Source organism: Mycetomoellerius zeteki, unplaced genomic scaffold, assembly GCF_001594055.1.
Source record: "Mycetomoellerius zeteki isolate Tzet28-1 unplaced genomic scaffold, Tzet1.0 scaffold164, whole genome shotgun sequence".
Lineage (NCBI taxonomy): Eukaryota > Metazoa > Arthropoda > Insecta > Hymenoptera > Formicidae > Mycetomoellerius > Mycetomoellerius zeteki.
The window spans coordinates 686,325-709,121 of NW_017256594.1; the positions used below are offsets into that span (position 1 = coordinate 686,325).

The 22,797-nt window shown below is 37.2% G+C and overlaps 2 protein-coding genes across 12 annotated transcripts in view; one reads left to right on the forward strand and one right to left on the reverse strand.

Annotated features, from left to right (window-relative positions):
* Positions 1-14,768, forward strand: part of gish (casein kinase I gish) — a 34,220-nt gene extending 19,452 nt beyond the window's left edge. Inside the window, exons 2-11 of one of the 11 annotated variants that reach the window (XM_018445680.1) lie at positions 5,465-5,505; positions 5,601-5,670; positions 6,830-6,996; positions 7,298-7,532; positions 8,054-8,373; positions 9,086-9,160; positions 9,821-9,901; positions 12,025-12,131; positions 12,405-12,514; positions 13,429-14,768. In XM_018445680.1, coding sequence (XP_018301182.1) covers positions 5,465-5,505; positions 5,601-5,670; positions 6,830-6,996; positions 7,298-7,532; positions 8,054-8,373; positions 9,086-9,160; positions 9,821-9,901; positions 12,025-12,131; positions 12,405-12,514; positions 13,429-13,730 — 1,508 coding nt within the window. In that variant the 3' untranslated portion in view covers positions 13,731-14,768. Of the gene's footprint in view, positions 1-5,464; positions 5,506-5,600; positions 5,671-6,829; positions 6,997-7,297; positions 7,533-8,053; positions 8,374-8,990; positions 9,161-9,604; positions 9,707-9,820; positions 9,902-12,024; positions 12,132-12,404; positions 12,515-13,410 lie in introns of those variants that run through there. The other 10 variants (XM_018445681.1, XM_018445682.1, XM_018445683.1 and 7 more) reach the window with 10 other exon arrangements.
* A 2,572-nt stretch (positions 14,769-17,340) lies between these two features.
* Positions 17,341-21,771, reverse strand: LOC108721250 (uncharacterized). The gene is given in 5 exon segments (XM_073512020.1): positions 17,341-20,645; positions 20,716-20,858; positions 20,860-20,923; positions 21,147-21,309; positions 21,399-21,771. Coding segments are annotated over 5 exon segments (792 nt in total). The 5' UTR covers positions 21,616-21,771; the 3' UTR covers positions 17,341-20,440.
* Between the last annotated feature and the right edge of the window lie 1,026 nt (positions 21,772-22,797).

Genomic DNA, 22,797 nt, shown 5'->3' on the forward strand with positions numbered 1-22,797 from the left:
ATTACAGCGAATTCGGACGAAAATTCATTTTGATGGCTTCGTGCCAAGCGTCCAAATGAAATACATTGATGCGTAAGTACTTACGCATGTGATCTAATCTCGCCTGTGTACCATCTCGACTTACTTCAAGGTGATTAACTTTGAAGCTTGGCACAAGATTGTCAAAATAAATCTCCGTTATAACTTTAGTCTAAACTGATCTTTACGTCAGTTTACATTGCTCGATAAATTGTCGCAAACACATCGATCATAAAACATAATATAAGAACTAAAACACCTAGGTATATGACAAATAATTTTCAGTGAGCTTGATGGCGTTGCGACGATTAAAGCAATCTTTGTAGCAAGTTTTATAGAAGAAAAAAATACCAACGTTGATATAATTTTTATTCAGAGAAAATTGCAACGGTATTGTAGATCGCTTCTTCAGTGTTTTTCCTTGCTACTTTCGCTATTCTGTTTTGCAATTCTAGCCAGGCAGTGTGTACATGAGATGCCCTCAGGCGTCACGCACTTTCTCTCGGACGCTTTTCCGGTAGATGCAGAGTAGCGAAAGGGTTAATCCTCCCACGCGCGCAGTCTCTATGCACACGTCGCAGTAGAGATATACCCTCGTGAAGCCGTGCAAGGGGGATGCATGTACGTGTGTACATTTTGCACACTGTGGCGCACGCTCCCTTCTCATGCCTGTCCGGCTCCAACATCCTCTTTGTCTTTCTCATTGTCTCCGTGTGTTCGCGCGTTAATCGCAGATTAAACGAGAAAGGGAGAGGAGAAGGTGGACGAGGGAACTATGGGCGAAAAGAAGACAACGGAAAGGGGTGGAATCAGGGTCGGATTTCCCGTTAGTACTTGTCGTGGTGACGTTAGTGCAGAGTTTATCTTATGGCTCTAGAGAAGATCTTCCGAAAAATATACAAAATGTGGAAAAGAGCGAGGGCGTATGAAATTTTTATTCAAATATTGAACCAATAACATGTATAATTGTATACGTAAGTAATAAGTAGCAATGTTAATAGTGACGTAAAACAAGTCGTGATCAATAACGTGAAATAAAGTACTGTATTGCTATATATCGAAACTGCAAATGGGCGATATTAAAAAAAAAAGACATTAAGCTGTCGATATCAAAAGCATATTCCTAAATATACGCTTTTCGTTTATATTAGACATTTAAAAATTTAACATTCTATACGCCATTTGAAGTTGCATATCCATATATCCATATTATTAGAAGTTACTTTGTCCATAGATCCATATTTTTTTAATTTCAATAATTTAATCAATATTTTCCATTCATCGATTGTACAATATTTTTCTTTAAATTTCTGTTATAGAGAATTAAAGACTTCAAAAGTTAAGACGTTTCAATTTCTCGAAAATACTTAATTTCTATATATATTTTATAGACACGCTTTAAGCTGCTCACTCTACGTATTCTCCTGTTTATCTTAATCACCGAAATAAGCTTATTAAGATCTTAGAGAAACCCTGGCTTTCTTCAGTACTTGTTCGGACAGGATATGACGACCCTTTCCGATCTCGATGTCTTTTTTTCGCTTGAAGGGTCTCCGCCGCGCGCCGTACGGACTCACAGTCGGTGTCAGGTCGATAGTTTTCCACGCTCTCCGTCGTTGCAATTTTTGCCTGTGCGCTCGACGTACGGCACCCGTTCGCACCGGTAAGACTGGTTATATCCATGAAGAGTGGCTGCTCGATGAAAGGATCCTCTCGGCGGCTCTTTACGGCCAGGTTCAATCGATCGTTCCCTTAACGCGCGTCGCCTCAGACGTGTCGTGTAAAAATGCAACCATTATTTCATATATATACAGCACTTTATTTCACGCCATCGATCACGACTTGTTTTACGTCGTTATTAACATCGCTACTTATTACTGGCGTGCGCAATTATGACTCACACGTACAATTATTTACTTAAGAAAATTATTGATTCAATTATTTAAAATAAAACTATGCATCTATAGGAAATATTTGAGAGAGTGCAACTTTCGAGCGATTAAATAACATTGATTTCCTTACAATATCTGTATTCGTATAATTTATAACACTACAACATAACGAAATTTATTTTATATAATAATGTGGAGAAGGAAACTATCTAGACTTTTACAAAACCAACATGAACAGGCTTGAGAAAGATCATCGCGATAAGAGTACGTGAAACTAACATAATAACTGCAACGATGTTAACTATTAATTAGAATTTATTTTACATCGTCATCGTTACATATTGTTACACTGAGAAAGATTTCTGGTTGAAAATGAGCGAACCAGAAAATTCTGATATCAATCAGAATTTTGGTTGTCCCAACTAGAATTGTTATAGATTTAATCAGAAAATTCTATTTGTCCCATTTACCAGAATTCCAATTAGTGCAGACTTTTTCCCAGTATATTATCATTGAACACATCGATTCTAGTTTCTACTAAGAATTATTATTATAATTAATATTAAAAAATGGAAAGTATATGACTTCAAAGAGGAAAAGATTGAGCAGATCGCGTGATTGTAATGGCCACGCGATGTTATAGGCTTGTTTTTTTTAACTGAATTTCTTGCACTATTCATCTCTCTCTCTCTCTCTCTCTTTCTCTCTTTCCTCTTTTTTCCAATGTGAAAAAAAGGAAATATAAACCGAGCAAGAAATTCAGCTAAAAAGAACAGACCTATTGACTATCTTTCATTATTGAATTTATAAATTCATCAGTTAAATTATCAGGGTTGGCAAGTAACGCGTTACTTTGTTGATCGTTACCTTGTTATAATAATGATTTGGTAATGACATTGTAAATTTTTTATGATGGTAATACTAACATCAGAATTAGAAAAGTCAATCGTTACTTGTAATGGATTGAGAAAGTCATTCGTTACTGAAAACAATAATTCCTAATTTGTAATTTGCGTTATTTTTTAGTAACGAGTAACGTTACGTGTAACGTTACATGTTACTTGTTATACTTATAACTATTTCAGTGTAACACGTAATAGTGACAAATTACTTTTCAAAGTGACTTTTCTAACCTTAGTACAATCTTAGCGTTTAATTAGTTAGCGTTACCGTCATAAAAAATTGCAACATCGTCATCAAATTGTTTACTAATAAATATAAATAAAAAGTAACGACGAAGTAACTGAAAAGTAACGTTTGCCAACTCTGTAAATTATATCCAATTTGACTGATTTTGAACCATTTCTATGGGGCATCTCTCTCTCTCTCTCTCTCTCTCTCTCTCTCTCTCTCTCTCTGCTCTTCCTCAATATGTCACTAATTAAACTAAAACAATGAAGTTAAACAATTTAATTTAAGAAACTGTATTAAATTTAACTAAAAAAAATTTGATCATTATTAAGCATATGTGTATAGACATTGTTTTACGTTGAAACTAACTACAGAATGGATTGATTTATATTTTGACATACGTGGAAGTTAAAAATAACAAAATGTTATTTGACAGGGGATTGGGTTAGCATTGCTTCTTTGATATCTAACAGTATTGCAATATCTGTATTCGATGATGTCACCGGTGCTTTCTATCGAGGAAGTCACGGGTTCTCCGCGGTCGTCGCAGGGTCGGTCGGAGGTGGCGGTGCAACAGCTGGCCCTATATACAAGGGCGTGGCCACGTTTATCCGAAATAATCGCGCGCATCGACGACAGAGCAAAGCGAGTAAGACGAGCGTAATAAAGTAGCCAAAGAAGTGCGGCCATCGTATACTAATTACCGCGAAAGTATCGAACCGCTAATCGCAGAACGCGCGCGCGAGCGTACGAGCGAGCGAGCGAGTCATTGACCTTCGCTTCTGGCGAAGAGTTTCGTTCGTGCGTTCCGGCCCGCATCCTTTATGTCTCCGCAGGTAGGTGCGCAAGTGGCCGCAAGAATGTGCTTTCGTTCGAGGCCCCTGAGTGCTTCATTTTTCTTACGTGGACGTCAAGTAGCGTCAACGACGCGTGATATTATCCTCGTCGTCGGTTTATGACTACCGAGCGTTATCCGGATAAGAGATTGCCCGCGAATACGAATGAGAAACGCTCCATATATTTGCCCGTTTTTTAAAAAAAAAAAAAAAAGAGGAAACATATAATTACCGTGCTGGCAATTTTAAGAGATAAAATTCTCGATTCTTTTAGGTAAATCCCGAAGTAGAAAGGATTCGAAGGATTAAATGATAAAACTCGCGACGTGTTGTTTTTCCGCACATTTTTCTTATCTTCACTCTACACTCCTTGCTGTGTTTGCTATCTTCTCTTTTGCCTTTATTTTTATTACGCTATTCTCTTGGAATGGCATTGTACAAGTCGTGCAACTCTGTGACATGCTACATTTGTTCGACGTTTGCATTCTTTAGCTTATTAGTGAAATAAGAAAACACGCTATTTAGTGTATACGCGTTACATTTATTAGATTCGTGCCGAAGCCTTTGCAGAAAAAATTAAATCGCCACAAAATTGAATTTTGTACTTAGCCGGCTTCTGTGGCGTCCAGCAAAACTGACTACTCCGTTATTCCTCCATAAGTCACGTGCAAATCGTGATATATATACTTCTACACGTAGCACATGTTTGCAACACTAAATTTAATGTTAACTTGCTAGATATTATTTTCAAACATTTTCTCTCTATAACATAGAAAGTAGAAATGTTCCGTATGTTTTATCTATCGATTTTTTTTATAGAATCGTATATCACGTATATAATTATATTCTTCTATTCTTATATTTTTACATTTTTAAATTGCTACTTAGATTTACGATATCCTGGCAGTAAAATATCAGTTCTATAATTCGACGTGTAACATTATTTTTCTTTGTATCCTCGAGGGAAATGATTGGATTGTTTTAACTTTTGTTTGTCGATACGTTTTATGGTGTTGATTAGACAATACCAAACTTCTTTATATGCCAAAAATTAATTTTTAGTCATCACTTAAATTACAGATTAACCTGACATCGCGTCGCAATTTTGCTATGTACGTTTTGAAACAGTGCAGCAAATTATCGGATTAATTACTATGCACGCGATTCTATTAAATGGAACATCCCTGCGATAAGTTTATGCGAGAGCATTTCATAGCCGACGACCATAATTCCATAGTGACCGCGTGTACCGCAGCCGATCTCGACGATCTAATTTTCTCACGTTGTGCGTTGACTGCAATCAGCAGCAGCCGGAGCTATCGCACGGCATTTAATTATCGCGCAATCATATTGTCATCGGCCTGTAATATCTATATGAAACATTACGTAGCTCGTACATTGGTACTAATGCGCCATTGTAACGTGAATCGAATCATTTACTTTAAAAGGAAAAATTGCGCCCTGCTACAATAACCCGACATATCTCACCTCGGAATTCTCCGTTATAATTCATTATCTCTGTGCCCTTTTCTCCTACACTATCATTCCATTTATAATACTCATGTCGACCTTTCTTTTTCTTTATAGGGAAGAACCTGTACAATAATGAGCACGTAGCAATTAAAATGGTGAGTAAGAACCGAGCGTTTTATGTAATTGCGATACGTAAAAAAACTCGGCGCACTTCCGCTGTCGACCTCACTTGTTACGCTTGCTGTCGCAGGAACCAATGAAGTCAAAGGCGCCACAGCTACATTTAGAATATAGGTTTTACAAATTATTAGGTACACATGGTGAGTATCACTTTTACGTTGTTACATTCAAGACTCCGCGTGATAAGATTGAAGACGTGAATTTACAGATACAAGTAAAGCGAAATTAGAGAATGTATTGAGCAAAAAAAATTGAAGAGAAAGGAAATATAAAATATTCGCGTTAAAATATAAAAAGACGTTTTATAAAGAGTGGCGGAGAAGTAGAAGGTAGTTTATTAATTCTATGACGCCTATAAGATAAATCAATAACTCTCAAATAAACGTTCTCGGTACTTCAGAGTGCCGTTAATCTTTCGCCGATGACGCTGCGAGAAAATAGTCCAGTAGTTCGAACCTTTGCATAATTTGACGCAATACGACATGCGAGATATATAATTTATTTCAATTTTCATACGATCTAAATTAGCTAAATCTCATGTGAACAATCGCACGTGTAATTTCTATACGCTTGACTAGCTCGACATAAATTAGCATCGGGAATTGAGATTGTATCGGAAATGTACACTTCATATGTCATACTCGAAGAAACAAACGTATTACGTTTTTCATATATATAGATATAAGCTGTTTTGCATTATTTTGTAACGGCTAATTCTTCAGCCAATTTTCAGTCAATTTTTTTAGAAACGTTGAGGTCATTATTTGTCGCGACTTTATAATTTTCACTATACATAGCGAATATTGAGCAACAGTAGCCATGCATTGACAATTCTCGCGTCATTTTTGTACTATTTTAGTCATTATCTATCTCTTAATTATTCCCATTGGGAAAAATACTTAATTATTTATTTAAGGACTCATTATATAATATCGAAGCTTAAAACATTAAGTTATATTCCATTGGGAGTTGTACTTATTTTACAAAGTCATGAAAAAATATTCGTAAAATATCACAGTTCAGTATATGTAAAATTTTTTCATACAAGTTTTGTTCCTTATAGTTTTTCTTTCTCGTTTTGCGTTGCAAAACTCATATCCACGTTAAATGAGGAATTAACCAGAAAATTTCCAATATTATTGTTAACTAAGTTTTTACTGAAAATGTCGTTCATAGAATTATATCTGCCTGTTCTACAGCCATAATACTGCTCTTATTTCGTTTTACGCGTTTCATTATAATTTCGCGCATACACTGGGGGTGATCTGGGGTGTGATCTGCTTTTGTCGATCGGTATAGTTCATAACACACATATAGAGGGTATACCGGAGGTGTACTACTTCGGCCCATGCGGGAAGTATAATGCCCTGGTGATGGAGCTCCTCGGTCCAAGCCTCGAGGACCTCTTCGACCTCTGCGGGAGGAGGTTTACCCTCAAGACCGTTCTCAACATTGCCACACAGCTCGTAAGTCGCATTACTGTAACACTTTCGTCCACAGAACTAACTCTCAAACAACCGCACGTTGCTCGATTTCAAACACCAGACTATTTGACATCTGGCAAGCCCCACGAACATCAACGTTCGTTATTTCTCCTCAGGCCGTTCTTTTTATCATCAGAACGACTTGTTTGAAATTATACTATTTCAATTAAATAGAAAATTAAAATAAAAAATTGTTGTAAATTCTATGCACCGCGAGAATAAAAATCCATAATTTTGTTTGGTAGAATAAAATATACAAAATGTGTGTTTTTTTTTTCAACAGCTCCATAGGATAGAATACGTTCATAGTCGGCATTTGATATACCGCGACATCAAGCCGGAAAATTTTCTGATAGGACGATCCACTACCAAGCGGGAAAAAATTATTCACATAATCGATTTTGGACTAGCCAAAGAGTATATAGACCTGGAGACGAACAAGCATATACCGTATCGGGAACACAAGAGTCTCACCGGCACGGCGCGTTACATGAGCATTAACACGCATCTTGGCAAAGGTAACGGGCGTTTACTTTTGTTTCGTCGTATGTGTGCGTATATGCGTGAGTGTGTGTGTCCGTTGCGCTGCATAAACCGCCACGTGCTAAGCCATCTCCTAGCTGGGAGAAAGCGCGACGAGTGCTTTAATCTTCAGCAAGTACCGTGAGAGGTCTCTCTCTCTCTCTCTCTCTCTCTCTCTCTCTCTCTCTCTCTCTCTCTCTCTTTCAGACTTCAAGTAACATAAATTATAATTATTTAAATTTAAATAATCTTTCATACACAACACAACAACACAAATGTGGAATTACATAAATAACTGTGGCATAAGGCCGAAGATTTAACAGAACTTTACGGTACCTGCTGTGAAGATCAAGCCATCGCGAATATATTACTTTTATAATGTGCTTGGTGGAATTTTTTTCTAAAATTCTATTGTATATCTTCTAATATGTGTCGTGAGCAATGAAATTTTCTACTATATAAATAATGTTGAAAGCTATGTGAAGTATATACTAAAGATATGTTTTACTATAAACAGAACAGAGCAGAAGAGACGACCTGGAGGCATTGGGTCATATGTTCATGTACTTCTTGCGTGGCAGCCTGCCGTGGCAAGGGCTGAAGGCCGACACACTGAAGGAGCGCTATCAAAAGATTGGCGATACGAAACGAGCGACGCCGATCGAGGTGCTCTGTGACGGCCATCCCGAGGAGATGGCCACGTATCTGCGCTACGTACGCAGGCTGGACTTCTTCGAGACGCCGGACTACGAGTATTTGAGGAAGCTCTTCCACGATCTGTATGAGAGACGTGGCTTTGTCAATGACGGCGAATTTGATTGGACCGGCAAGACGATGGTGCGTATTTGAATGATCGATTTTTGTCCCTATTTATTCACGTTATGCAAAAAGCTTTTGCAAAAGCTTTGGTGAATGTCACGCTCGGCACATTATTTTTTATCCGACAATTCACGAAAACAGTGACGTATATTTGCATGTTAACTTGTTTGTTATATTGAAAAATGTCGGTGATAACAGCCGGCTCTAACAAGAGAAAATGAATCGACAACTGAAGCGTGATCTTGCATTGACGTAATCTATAAATATATCTTTTTCTGTCCAATAACGAAAAAAGGATTTTATCAACTGCGTCATTTATTTATGATTTTATATCTCTTACATAATCAGAAAATCTTTACGAAGTATTTTTCATGAAAATGTTATGCTGATCTTTGAAATGTAAATACTGTAAAAATGATAGCAATAATATTTACAAATGATTCGACATACAAAGATCGATTCTTTTCGATTGTTTCTTTTTTTTCGGTAAAGAGTTTTCCCTGCTTCCAGATGATTTCTATTTTCTAAATTGAAATTTTTTATTGTAATTTTTTTGTCATAATTTTCTAAATAATAACTTGTCGGAGTAAGACTCTTGACAATTGGGTAAGTAAATCACCTGCCTATACCAACAGACCCGCAACATAGAGCTATACAATACCGAAGAGCAGTTTCACATTTGATTTTTAACGTTTGCATGCTGCCTTCTCTCTCAATGCACTATCTCTAGCCATCCGACTTCGAGAATCTGAGAGTACTGCGGATGGCGGCCCCTTCGCATATCGGCAAAACTAAGTCCGACAAGGTTGGTGGTGGCTTACGAGTAGTGACGATATCTTAGATAACTGCGACCGAGTTAATTGAGTTTCGATATCTTTGCAAATTGCAATATAATAATCGCATATCTGTAATTCTTAAATGTAATAAAATACCGCTGCATTGTTACAATATTTTAGCCAGAGATCCTCACAAAGAGATTGAATACCATAAGTTTGGTCCATTTTATTTTTCAGGATCTGCTTAAGATAGAATCAGATAGATTATGCATGAAATAGAATTAGATAAATTACGCATGAGATAGAATGAGATATCCACTTATTCTATCTTATGCATCTATCTCATTCTATCTTAAGCAGGTCCTGAAAAATATGGATCAATCAGAAATTATCTAAACGGTATTCAGTCTCTTATTTGAGGATGTCTAATTCTAACTAATCGTTACCACGGCCAATTGGCCTTACGTATACAGGGATCTAAACGTGATTGTGATGTCATAGGTCTTCTATTAAGCGTAAATTAAAGTGCACAGTCCGTCAATAACTCTGTCTGTCTATCCGCTTTCCAGCTCCAAGTATGTTATCTATATACCTCGTGAAATACGTAGAAGCGCGCGATAATGGCGCTCGTTACAAACTTTCATTCATTATATATGTATATCAAGCAAATGTTTTCTCTCTCATTACAGTCCACGCCCGTCGGATCCCTTCAAACCGGCCAGGAGATCGTCGTATCACCAAATCGCGATCGGCATCCTGCCGCTTACAAGGTATTTCTTGTTTTCTTCTGTTTTTTCTACCTTTTCTTTTCTTCTCTCTAAGCCAAAAGCATGGACGTGTGTAGCCCATTTGTTATTCGAGTTAACCGCATGGATACACGCCTCAGTAGCGAAAGAATCGAAAACAGAGTTTTAACAACGACCTTGATTCAGAATTCTTGTTTATCTCATGATAAAGATATAGATCAAACGAACAAATTTTTCGAAGGTATCGACGCGCCGGTATTAATTTATCATTAAATACAGAAAATGACGTATGCTGGTTTCGCCAAGCATGTAATTCAACGCGAATATGATGGTATCAATTTGTAGGAGTACGATGATTTTGAGGAGGATGTAATCCTCATGATGGATGAGGTTCGCTTCGAATTGCAAGGCCGATATGTAAGCCAACTTTAGGTTACGCTCGATGAATCGACTTCTTCATGCATTCTTTATCTTATCAGCAACGAGATGAGTGTATAGTCGGAAAGATACCCGCGGTCACATTTTATAATGCGTGTTGTTAATGTTTTTCTGATCATAAAACAAGGTCGCGTGAGGTTTAATCGTGGAGCGTGAACTCTGCGAACTTGCGTCTTTAAGATCAATAGTCGATTAACAGACTGATAGCGGCAATAAATTTTCTTTCGCGCAGTATTATTAAAGTGACTAAATATAGATGATGGACCGTGGCGAAGTCGTGTACATGCGAGACAATACGTTCAGTCGTAGATACGTTCAGAAACCTGCGATAGCGATAAACTCATGCATGAAGAAATAATTTCGCCGTGGTTGCTTAAGTAGCTCATCGGTTTGTAATAAGCTAGAGCCAGGAAATTTGTTGCATTTTTCCTCATAGTTCATTCGAATGAAACGTGTAAAAATATTTAACGCGTAGATAATTATGTACATCTCGTTTATCATTAGGGAGCGAACCGCATTTTCATCCCCCTAATATAGAGATTAATCTTATTAATGCGCGTTTATCATCATAGATCGCCATGCTATATACCCTAAAAGATTTCCTTTCCGGATCTTTCCTCAACATCTTTTTTTTTCTACTGTCCTTCACATTTATTCGCGGACATTGTTTAACGCGATGCAACTGCGAAATTGTCATGCTTGTTCCTTCAGGATGTGATCAGGAGCCGGTGGTACATTGACACCTGCTGACAGGCATGGTTCTGTACAGGTGAGTTTACCTGCGCATCTTCCTCTCTCGTGCCATTTTCTCGACTTCCCAGAAGCTTCTCCCTTTTTTTTCGACTTTTTTTGCATCTTCTCGTTTATTTTCTACCGATTAACTTGTAATCCCGCGGTGGAAACGCTACTTTTTTTAGCGATGCGACATTGAAACTTTAAATCTACATTAAACGTATAATCTCGTACATTTTTTCTCCGCGTAAAACTTAAAAATTATATAGATCTCGCGTATATGGAAAGATCGATTAAGAAATTATTCATTGTTCTTCCCTAACTATCATCTTTCTCGTTTCTCACTCTCATAACGTCGACGTATACGGGATGTCTCAATTTATCAGGAGTAAACTGTTCGCTCTATTTCTAGACAAAGCACTACTGGATTATGGTCAGTTAGAAGTCTGTGCAATTTGACTTGTTGCGGCATGTTGTCTTTGTGTCGATTGTGATCGAGACTTACCTTCTTTCTTTGATTGGATATGAAATACTAATCCGGTATTAGTACGTTCACTTGTCTTCCCATGCACTTGCAATAACAAAAGTATCATCATCACGTACGAATCGTATGACTTTTAAGGAAGATCAGAGTTTATTATTTATGCTTCTTTTTATTTCTTTAGTATATTGCTTTATTAAATCTATGTATCAGTAGTAGTTTTGTCTTATATAAAATTTTCACTTCCCTTCCCCTTTTGTCACGTAAGATCCTACTTGGTTCTTTATGTAATTTGCAAGTAGATTTTGAACAAATCGGTTTTCAGTGTATATATTACTTTAAATCCAATTAGAATGCAAAAAGTATTCTTTTCAAACTTTCATATCCAGTATCCAAAACAATCAAATCTATATAGTTACATAAAAATCCCTTGATGTAAAACGTGTATGTTTTCTTATCAATCTTTCTTATCAATAACATTATACGATGTATACAGGTGGTATCTTCAACTAATGGAGAACTAGCTAACGATGACCCGACTGCTGGTCACTCCAACACACCAATCACAGCACCTCAGGAAGTGGACATGATCGACGAAACCAAGTTAGTAGCAGTTTGTTTTATTGTATTTCTTTATTTTTCTCTGTACTTCCGCGAGTGTTTTCTTGCATTTCATTATTGTATTTATACGTGCAGTATTCTGAAATTTTATTAGTAAAATTTACTTGAGAGAAAGTCTTAATATAATCTTCGACTGTTAAAGTCAGAATAAAAATAATAGTAGCTTATCTCAATTGGATCTTAAAGATATAAAAGATTAAATTAAATTAGATGAGCGAACTAAGCTTTGCATGTGTGTGTATATGTTATTTTCAGAAAAGTAATTCAACTAAAACGGAAACATTGTCCTCGATGTGGAAAGTTATTGTTCCGATCTTTACAAGCATATATTTCCAGCACTTATCCTACCCTCATTCCCGAACTAGGTTTGTTACACCAATTAAGATGGTCAGTTCAAGATTTTTTTTTTCGCAACATAAGAAGAAAGTACAAAGATATTTGTTAAATGTTATTAAAGCTTGATTGTCATAGAAATTTTATTTCTAAACTGATAATGATAAGAAAATAAGTGCTACGAATAAAATATAAAATTATAATGAGGTGAATGTATTTGTGATAATACTTTTATCTTAGAACAAAAATATTACAGTAATGTAGTATTCAAGTTTCGCTATTCTCACAATACAAATTATGTTTACAATATATATAAGATATAGGGGCAAGATTTGATTTGATAATTTAGAGATAATTATTTGTCGTTATCGTAAAACAAAATTAATGTTTCTTTGTATTACATTTAAATATTTTTATTATATTATCTTATACGAAGAAACTTGATTGTTACACATCGTTAATGCCAAACAGCATAGATAATCAGAGAGAAAGAATTTTATTAATTTATTTATGTATAATTTAAACAATTTGATTTAAGCAAGTCGCACGCCCCGTTTTCTCAATTATTGTACTATCAATATCAAAATGATGTATTTTTTCTATTTGGTGCAACTATAATTAAATGTCTGTATTTTTTTGTTTGCGTATTCTCTACTCTTTTCTGATGTTCCCATCCCTTTCCTTATTATTCTTCTAGAAATTTTAATAAAATCAAATTAACAACTGCATGATTAATTAACAAATAACTTTATATTTACATGCAATCAGATAATCTTTTCTGGTATCTTATTGGGAGATTGACAAATTTCTTTCTCTCTTGTGTTGCGCGATCATATGCCGAATGTATTAATTATTTTCTCTCTGCTGCATGCTCGATGTGTTGATCGACGAAAGACACTGCCAAGGAGACGACTCTAAGTCCTATTAGTGTTTGCTTCATTTCCAGATGCTGTTGCTTCTTCAAGCGCAAGAAGAAGAAAAGTGGAAGGCAGAAATGACTGTCCGTTACGGTTGGTCTCGGGGGGGCGGTGCAGTGCGGGGGTAATAGTGCCGACGAGACCGTGGAAGTCGTCGCCACAACGTCAAGGACTGGCAAACGCGGCGCGGGAACGGGAATACGTGCAGGCGCGGGTACAGCAGGTGGTATCGCAGGCGGCGCCGATCCTGAGAGAGAAGCCGTCACTCTGCTGCGCGTTGGTAGCCGATCCGCGTCACGGGACTCGGTGCTACACACTACCGTCACGATGACGCCGACGCCGACGCCGCCGCCACTGTCGAACTGAATCATCATCGTCATCAACACCATCACACGACCATTCTATTACGTCGCCGCTATTATTATTAATTGGACGGTTGCGCGACTGAGTCGAGATCGAGAGAATGAAGCTGCTTTTCCTCTGGCCAATCGAGCTGATCTCTTCGATAAATAAGCGGACTCGCTGACGACGATTCAGGCACTCGCTCCTTGGTGTAATGAAATTCTGTAGTAATCTCAGTATCGTTGCGATCAGAATTGTCTTGATTATGTGTTACGGTGAAAGTATGGTCAATTATCGGCTTTACTTAAAACTCTATTCAGAGAACTTGATACATTGATGCCGGACTTTCATTGAACTTTATCAGGAGACGTTAGAAATTTCTTTTCTCTCATCTCATTTTTAAAATAGAGTACATCTGGACAGATGGAAAATGGCTAATAAGGATATATTCTGTCGGAGATAAGGACTATATGTCTTTCTCGGTGAAAATTTAATTAATTTGATCTTTAAGTTAAGCGCAGAAATTCAATCAGACATTCAGGATATATTTATTGTAATTATATTTTCAAGGTAGATAATGATGTGATGAGCAGCATGAAAATTTAGTGCAACATAAAATGAGATTTTGGCATGTTTTCGCATGTTTATTCGACGAGACGTGATTTTCTCGTCTCCATGATTGATAAACTCAATTATTCGATAATTAAATTCCCACGTCACTAAGTCCAATCAATTTCTAGCCACTGGTATCCATCTTTTTAGATGTGCCTCGTATGCATCTTGTAGTTTCATTTAATTCACACCCTTCCCTTGTTCTCACAAACGGCCTGATGAATATTCTTTGTGGCCTTGAGCTACTGATAGAAGTTAAGACGTTAGCGAATCCACTTACCTACTTACTGAATAAATCCTCTCGTTTAGCCAAGAAAAGTGACCTCGTGCTATTAGATTATTGCTACTATTGTCATGATTACATTTCATCTTGTTGCTGCCCACTACCCACTACTATTACTATTTACTACTGCTACCATTATTACTACTAAGTACTACGATTACTATTATTATAATGATTATTTTTCATTATTTTATTTTATTTCATTATTATTATTGATATTATTATTATGTTGATCATCTTTATCATCACTATCATCATCGTTGGTCATGATCGCCATTTCCATTGTCACCATTGTCCACATCCGCGTTTATCAATTACGTTGTTATCAATGTCATCAATATATTGACACGTCGCTGTTGACTGAGAACGGTCGTCGGCCGTGACGGCGGCCATGACGTTTCAGTATCGGGAAACCAACTGAATCACATTCGCATTACATAGGAGTAAGAAGGAATTGACGTACCGATGTTGAGAGAACTTGTTTGTGCCTACGACTCTCTTCTTGAAACACGGGGACGCTTTTTAATACACCGCCGCGTTGTGCGATGGATACACGTTGGCGACTCGTCGTACGATCGCATGTATAACTGTGAATTATAACGAATTGAACCTACCGCAGATCTCATTGTATTCACAGCCCTGCAGGATAAGCGAGCATAGCGTGTTCCCGAATTTGTTGTAATCGTGATTTCGATTGTCACGAAATCCGATTATAATCTTGAAAGGCATGAAACTGAAAAGGAATAAGAAAACGACGATCATACGTATACTGGCCCGCAGGGATGGGATTGAGAGAGACGTCGGATATATCTGTAAATAAGTGCTCTCATTTTGCCCTCGTCGAGTCCACAAATTATAAATCATGCGCGTTATGAATCGTGAGAACATATAGTGCTATGTATAAAGTGAAGAAAGTTCGCGCTCTCCTGATTTTATTAGATACTTTTTTTATTTCGATTTTTCTTTTAATCCACCGTCCAAGTGATACAGAATGATTCTAATGCATTGAAATATTTATATTAGGATATATGTAGTATATGCAAGCCTTCCGTATAGTAAACAATTTTTATATAACTTTAATTTTGAGTTATATATTGTAGATGTGAAAGAGCAGCATTAGCATTAGCATTAGCGTTATTAATAAGCGCTATCGAAATAATACTGAATCGTATCCATATAAAAATCCATACTAAAGTCTAAACTGTCCCAATACGTTAATATTGTCAAAATAATTTCTTTGATATGTGTACACTGCCTATTTTTTCTACACGGGAATCATGAATGCACGATAGTTCTATCATTACTATATGAATCGTAATTAATATACATTAAGGAACATTTTGCTACGAGTTTCTCGAAACGCGAAATGTCTTTTTGTGAATAACTCGATACGATCATGATGTCGTTCGCGTATTATTTATGATAATTTCCCATCCGCCCGCGTACACCTGTAATTTTTAAATAACGGTGACGTAAATCGCACAGAAATTCGTACAGTTTCCGTGCTACATTTTCCAAAGCAATATCATAGGATTCGGTTTCATGCCTTCCAAAATGAAATTATCATGTGAGAAAGTGATCTATCGCGATGAACAGTTGAAACAATTACATTTTACATAACATATCGATGAAGTAAGGTTTTTTCTGTCTGTAGACTCTATAGCGTATATAATGAAAATTTAGTAACGCGTAAATGCGAGGAAATTATGTGACATAGCCGAAATTATATGACATTGCAGTCAAATTCGTGTTCCACCACCAGTGTGTATCGATTAAAAAAAAGGAAAAAGAAAGAAAAAAAAAACGATAAAAAAAAGCGTTTCTTTCGATATGAATTATCTCCTCTGCGAAAAGAGTGACAGCTCTTGTTTCTTGATCCATGCGCGTTTTTGATTATTAAAAAGGACATTAACGAACAAATGAGAGAAAGGAAAGAATCAACGGTGTGTCCACGCCTGATTCTATTTCGATGTTCTTGATACAAAAACCTACGTCATTGCAATTAATAATAAAAACTAGAACCGAACGTACGTAATTTTCGAGACAAATTGATCTAAATACGAAACGGAAGAGATGAATCATCGAGTACGGTGTACATGCAATAACATAAAAATTCACTTTGTAACGAACTCTCTCTGCTGCAAACATATTTAATCCACTATTTTTCATGATGAGGAGAGCCTTACCGTCGCGAGGCATTTCTAGGGATTAACACGAAGTGACACGTGCGATTTTCTGCTAATGGCTCGCGACGAAACGTTTAAACGACCAAGAGACAAATCAGAAAATATATACGAAAACCTGGGGAACACAGAGAGCAAGGATCTCATCAGTCATATTAATTAAACAAGTAAGAATAATTGATTATGATTATTTATTAACAATTATTTGCTCACTTAAATTCAACTTTGAATAAAACTTTCTCGCTTTAAATTTCACAGATTTGTAATGTTTCTTAAAATATAGGTATATTAGAATCAATATTGAAAAATTCAAAAAAGATTAGCAAACTTATTATCTGATATTAAGAAGAAATTGGAAATTTAAGCATGATTTTTTAAACATTCGCAGAAGTTTCCACGAAATGTTAACAACCCATTCCTTCCGTTTTCAGAATTTCCCAGAAAGAACATTTCCCGTTAGATTCGTATTACTTGTTCGCTCAAAGATATAGTTAAACTCAAGTCTGTTTCTTTTTGCAGGAACACGGTAAACGGTAGTGGTCGAGTGAGGAGTAGAGGCGCGGAGGTGGCGAATGTGAAGAAACATGTGTTACGTGAGTTACGTCCAATGGTCCACACCTACACGCTAGTCTGGCCGATGACTTCGTACCGCTCCCAAGATGTATTACGTACTATGTAACACGCCTGTACACCACGTTGTATCCACGTTGAATACCTTAAGTACTTCTCGGCAAGCGCGTCCGACAACAGGAAACCCATGTACTTACGGAACTATCGCATACTTGTACCGTAGTGTATACTCGACACCGTGCGTGCTATCGTACGATAAAAGGCAAACGAGAGACGGAAGAGAGGGAGGGAATCACTCCGTCGAACATCTTGAAAAGTAATACGCTTAAAAACATAGAGATCATAAGCTTACTCTATGAATTTCATCTTTCTCTCTCTCTCCCTCTCTTTTTCTCCCTCTCATTAACTGTATCTTCCTAATGTCGACACACCGCGAGAGCATCGTTCCTTTCTTTTGTAAGCTTGAAACGCAATTGACGAGCGACCGTCGAAACAATCAGTCGTTCTACATTTATATCAGCGGACGCAGAAAGTGAATGAGTGATCCGATGAATGCCTGACACTGGATGATACCCGCGTGCGTGGAAAGAGAACGAATCGTTGAGAAGAGACGTTACTCCGGGACGCTTTTCTCCCGGCGCAGCTTCGCGCGAATCGTATCCGCCGTATTCCCGTACTTGTACATAAGACGCTAGACCGTAATTGTTGCGTACGCGGATCACATGTGCTTATCGCGAATCGTCCTTGCGAATAAAATTTATTCGCGCGATAAATCCAATAGCGAGCGGCACGTACGATTGTAATTTTTGATCAGATGCAGATTTCTGATCAGATGAGAGCACGTGCGTGCGTGCGTGCGTGCGTGCGTGAGAGGTCCATGTAGGCGCAACATAGATAAAAAAAAGAGAGAAAGTCTCCGATATTTATATCACTGTCCTGCCACCGGAGAATCCGTGTTGGCGTAATTATAATAAATCCCGCTGTGCAACCACGTTGCGTAAAGGACGTTTAGCCCGTAGTTTTCTAGCTGATTTTTCAAAGCGCGCGCGCGCGCGCAAAGTCACGATTTTTAATATAACACGACTGACTGCTGGTTAAGTATGGTTGTGAGCAAAACCTGGTCTCCTCGGATATTGTAGACATACACACGCGCATACACACGCAATTTACACGACATACATACACAAAACTTACACATTTTTTCCAATTCCCCTAGATACGTACTTTGCACGGAGAGAAGAGCGATTGTTGCATACATGCCTGGGATGGGAATTAAGACTTGTAATCCAAAATGAGAGAAAGACCATCTCCGCTCAAGAGATATTTTTCCTTTTCTTCTTTTTTTGTATATTTGTAAATTGGTACGAATAGAGAGATTGGGCCAGGATCGATATATCCTTGGTGTTTTTCATTCCATGGCTCATTGGTCGAAGAGCAGCATATATGTGGTCGTGCGTATCTGTGGAAAAAAATGAGGCTGCGTAATTAATTATCTTGTTGCGTAAAGCGTAACTTCGAGAGAAAGAGAGATTGGATGATCGTGTGTTTCCCCTCGTGTGTTGTGATCGTTTAATTGCATTAATACGTCGATTCGACGATATTGAAGAAATGTTAATGGGAGATTCCTGAGATTAATTTAATCAGCACTATAGTTTCTTCATAGTGAGGCTTATGTGTATACATTTTTTGACTTACTACTATATGTTCGTACTGTTTTAATGGACGAATTGTTGAACAATAAAATCGCTGATTGCTACGATAATAAGAAATCGCCGTTTTTATGAGATCGGCAGCTCACGCGTGTGGGTGTGCGAACACGTGTCTGTGTTCGATATTTTATTACAACGCGAGATTTACGAGACGCAATTGACATTATAATTAGACAAAGGAACAATCGTGCGTGTGGATTTGTGTCGTAAACTGTCGTTTCTGCAGACACGAGCAGAAAAAAAAGTTAAGGAAGAAAGATAAATTAACGTACGCGTAAAGCGTGCGTTTATTTCGATCTGTTTACATAGTAATACGTCATAGTAAAAATGCAATTTTTTATTACGATACTATACGAAACTAGACAGAGCATCCTTATCATCATAATTTTCTTACATACACAATTTCTTACATCATAATTTTATTACATAATTGATACACAGTGTGTCATTGAGAACAAATGTGTTCTTTATAAGAAAGTTAACGAGAACGAAACGACGATATTTGTATAGGTGCGGATTTGTTGAAATACTCTGCACATTCTGTAAAATGCGTTACTCCGCGATTTTTCGTCGAACAGTGTAAAAAATTGATCTGTATCCTAGATCCGTCAATATCATATTCTTTAACGAAATTCAACGCCGCTCCCTTCAAGTGGATTCGTTTTCTTTCCACTCGCCTTTCGAACTGATATATTTGAAACCGAGCAAACTTGTATATAGCGATTAAATTGTTTTAGTACTATCATAGTGAGAATTATGTGTTTACACACGCCCATATATATGTGCATATGGGTGTGTGATTGTGGAAACGAGGAGAGTGGTTTACATAAAAAAATAGACATTATATAACGAGACTGAATGATATATTATATACATCGGACCATGAAAAAAGAAACCGATTGTCTTACATTTGCATTTTAACATGCAGTGATTATTATTATTATTATATAATAATATAACGCGAATTATAATTATACGCGAAAAAACGAAAGTCTCAATTGTACCGATTCTAACGAAATGGATATGTATATCTCTCTCCCCCTATAGCGAAGATTTTACTATATATACGTAAGCTGTGATTGCTATCATAATTTTTAACTTATATTACAATACCGATTATGCTTTGTTTAATGATTATACGAAACCGTCTGGCAAGGCGCTTTAATAGGAGAACTAAACAAAAAAAAAAACAAAAGAATGAGAAAAAAGAAATAAGAAAGACATTGGACTTGCGTGGAAGCTTATTCTTGTAAATATGTGTTGTGTCTATTGCGCTTAGCCAGTAAGATGAGAAAAAAGTTCTTAATGAAAGTTCCTGCGTACTTCCTCCTTGAGGTTTCTTTTATTCATTCTCTTTATCTGTCTTTTCGTTACTTTGCGACATTTTTATTATCGTTTCGATGTTTAACAATTCTCTGTGATTCTCCAATATCTTCAGCAGTATCGGCTTCTTTTCTAGCATGTGACTGGACACTGCTATGAAGTTTCTAATGAGTTTCTTTAGTATGTTTATTTTTCGTATAGTCTTTTCCATTTCGTTTTTAGTTCTGAAAAGGGAAATAAAGATTTTAAATATGAAAATATTTTGTCAGACACGAATTTTGCAGATCTACTCACTCTACGATCCCAGGATTTGTCTTCTGCAATCTTTTGCTTCGTAGCTGCTCCTGTTCTTTGAGAAATTTTTTGTGTTCGAACAGCGCCTTCTGACATTCGACTTTCAGATCCAGCTGTACTCGAGACGCTTCTAAGATTTCCTGCATGCTGAGTGGCCATAATATTGTCATTGAGAGTGAAGAGTTTACTCATGTAGGTATTGAGCTTTCTAAAAGTAAGCAAAATTATTTCATCGTATCTCTTTACATGTGGCATTTCGATTCAAATCTAAAGGTCAAAATCTCACTACAAATATTTTGAAGCATTTGATTGACCAATCGTAAAAATGAATTTTATGATTCAAGGAATACTTCAAAGCATGTGTAACATTATTTTGATCATACTCTTAAATTAATAGCATTTACTTCTCACTTTATAAATTTATTTCTCACTTTTGATCCTCTGCGGTGCCTTCCTTATTACTGAGAATTGAAAGAATGGTGGTGCTATGAAGGCACAACTTAACAGCCTTGGCGTTTAGGAGCGTATCGCTTACAACATTCTGCATGTCTTCGACCTCATCTTCGCTCTCGCTGCGTCTGTCATCGACGTACTCTGTAAAATAAAACGCAAATGATTCCAGAACGAGATTCAGAGTTAAGAAAATCATGCAAACCGACGTGCCTGCAACATCAACGACGTACGTTTGTACTTCGCTTTAAGCATTAATAACCTGGCGTTCAGGGGCATCAGCGATTTCCTGGTCGTATGAACCTTTTCTTCAATTGGTTTAAAATCGTCCAGCGAGATCGCGGCGATCGGGAACTCGTTGAGCACCGCATTTAATTGTTTCGCGGACTCCTCCAGTTGGTCAAGCTCCATCGTCGACTCCGCGAGTTTTTCGTGTGCCAGAGATACCATTTAGGTTCACGAAGCTCGAATTCCGCCGTGATCGCATGCCGAAACTGTGCAACATTTATGATCCTTTGATGAATACATCACGTGTACAGGAATTAAAAAATCACACAACAATACACGATACCTTCGTGAAACTGAGAGGCCACGCGAGATTACCATAAAGCGGACATCCTACGAACAGTAAAGCCGGCGGCACACGATGCTTGTTTTCCTGCTGGATTCCTAGCTGGATCAGAATCTTGCCATCGTATTGGCTACGGTACTGACAGTGTCTGCATCGTAGCCAATACGGTGGCAAGAATTTATTCTAACTAGCAATCCAGCAAGAAAACAAGCATCGTGTGCCGCCGGCTTAAGTCGGTTCGCGTATTGCATGAAATCCAAATATTTTGCACTTAAAATGAGATAGATATATATTTGGCCTTGAAAAGAGAGAAAGCAAAGATGCTGAGTGCCAAAAGTGCAAGCAACGCGAACAGACCTAGTACGAGCTGTTTATTCCGCGGTGTTTGAAATTCGAGCAAGCGTGCCTCCTCAGAAATCGAAACTCACTAGATTCTCGTTCTTTCGGGTGCGTTCGGGGAGTATACTAGGGCTGTGTTCCACAATCACTGCCAGTGCTGAAAATCTACAGTTTACGTTATGTATACTATACATTTTCAGCACTGGCTGAACTTTTGCACCAGTCATCTTTCTTCTTCTTCTTTCCTCCTGAACAGAAAAGGAAGGAAAATGAACTGGTGCAAAATATCAGCTAAAAAGAACAGTCGATTATGTATCTTGAAATGAGATGAAAATTTCAAAAGTGAACAAATTCACTAGTTATTGACCAATTAAATTATGAATATTCTAGTGAATTTGCTCCCTTTTGTAATTTTCACCTCATTTCGAGATAAACAATCGACCCCCACGCCCTATTTTTGTTCTCGTTGCTTGTACGTTTTGCATTCAGCATCTTCACTAGGTCTGTTCGCGTTGCATGCACTTTTTGCATTCAGCATCTTCGCTTTCTTTCCTTTCAACGTCCAAATATATATCTATCTCATTTTAAATTCAAAAATTTTTAGGGATTTCAAGTAACGAAAACAAATCTACTTTCTCTCATTCCAACATCCGAATATATATTTATCTCCTTTTAAATGGAAAAATTTTAGGGGATTTCAAGCAATGCGAACAAATTATGCA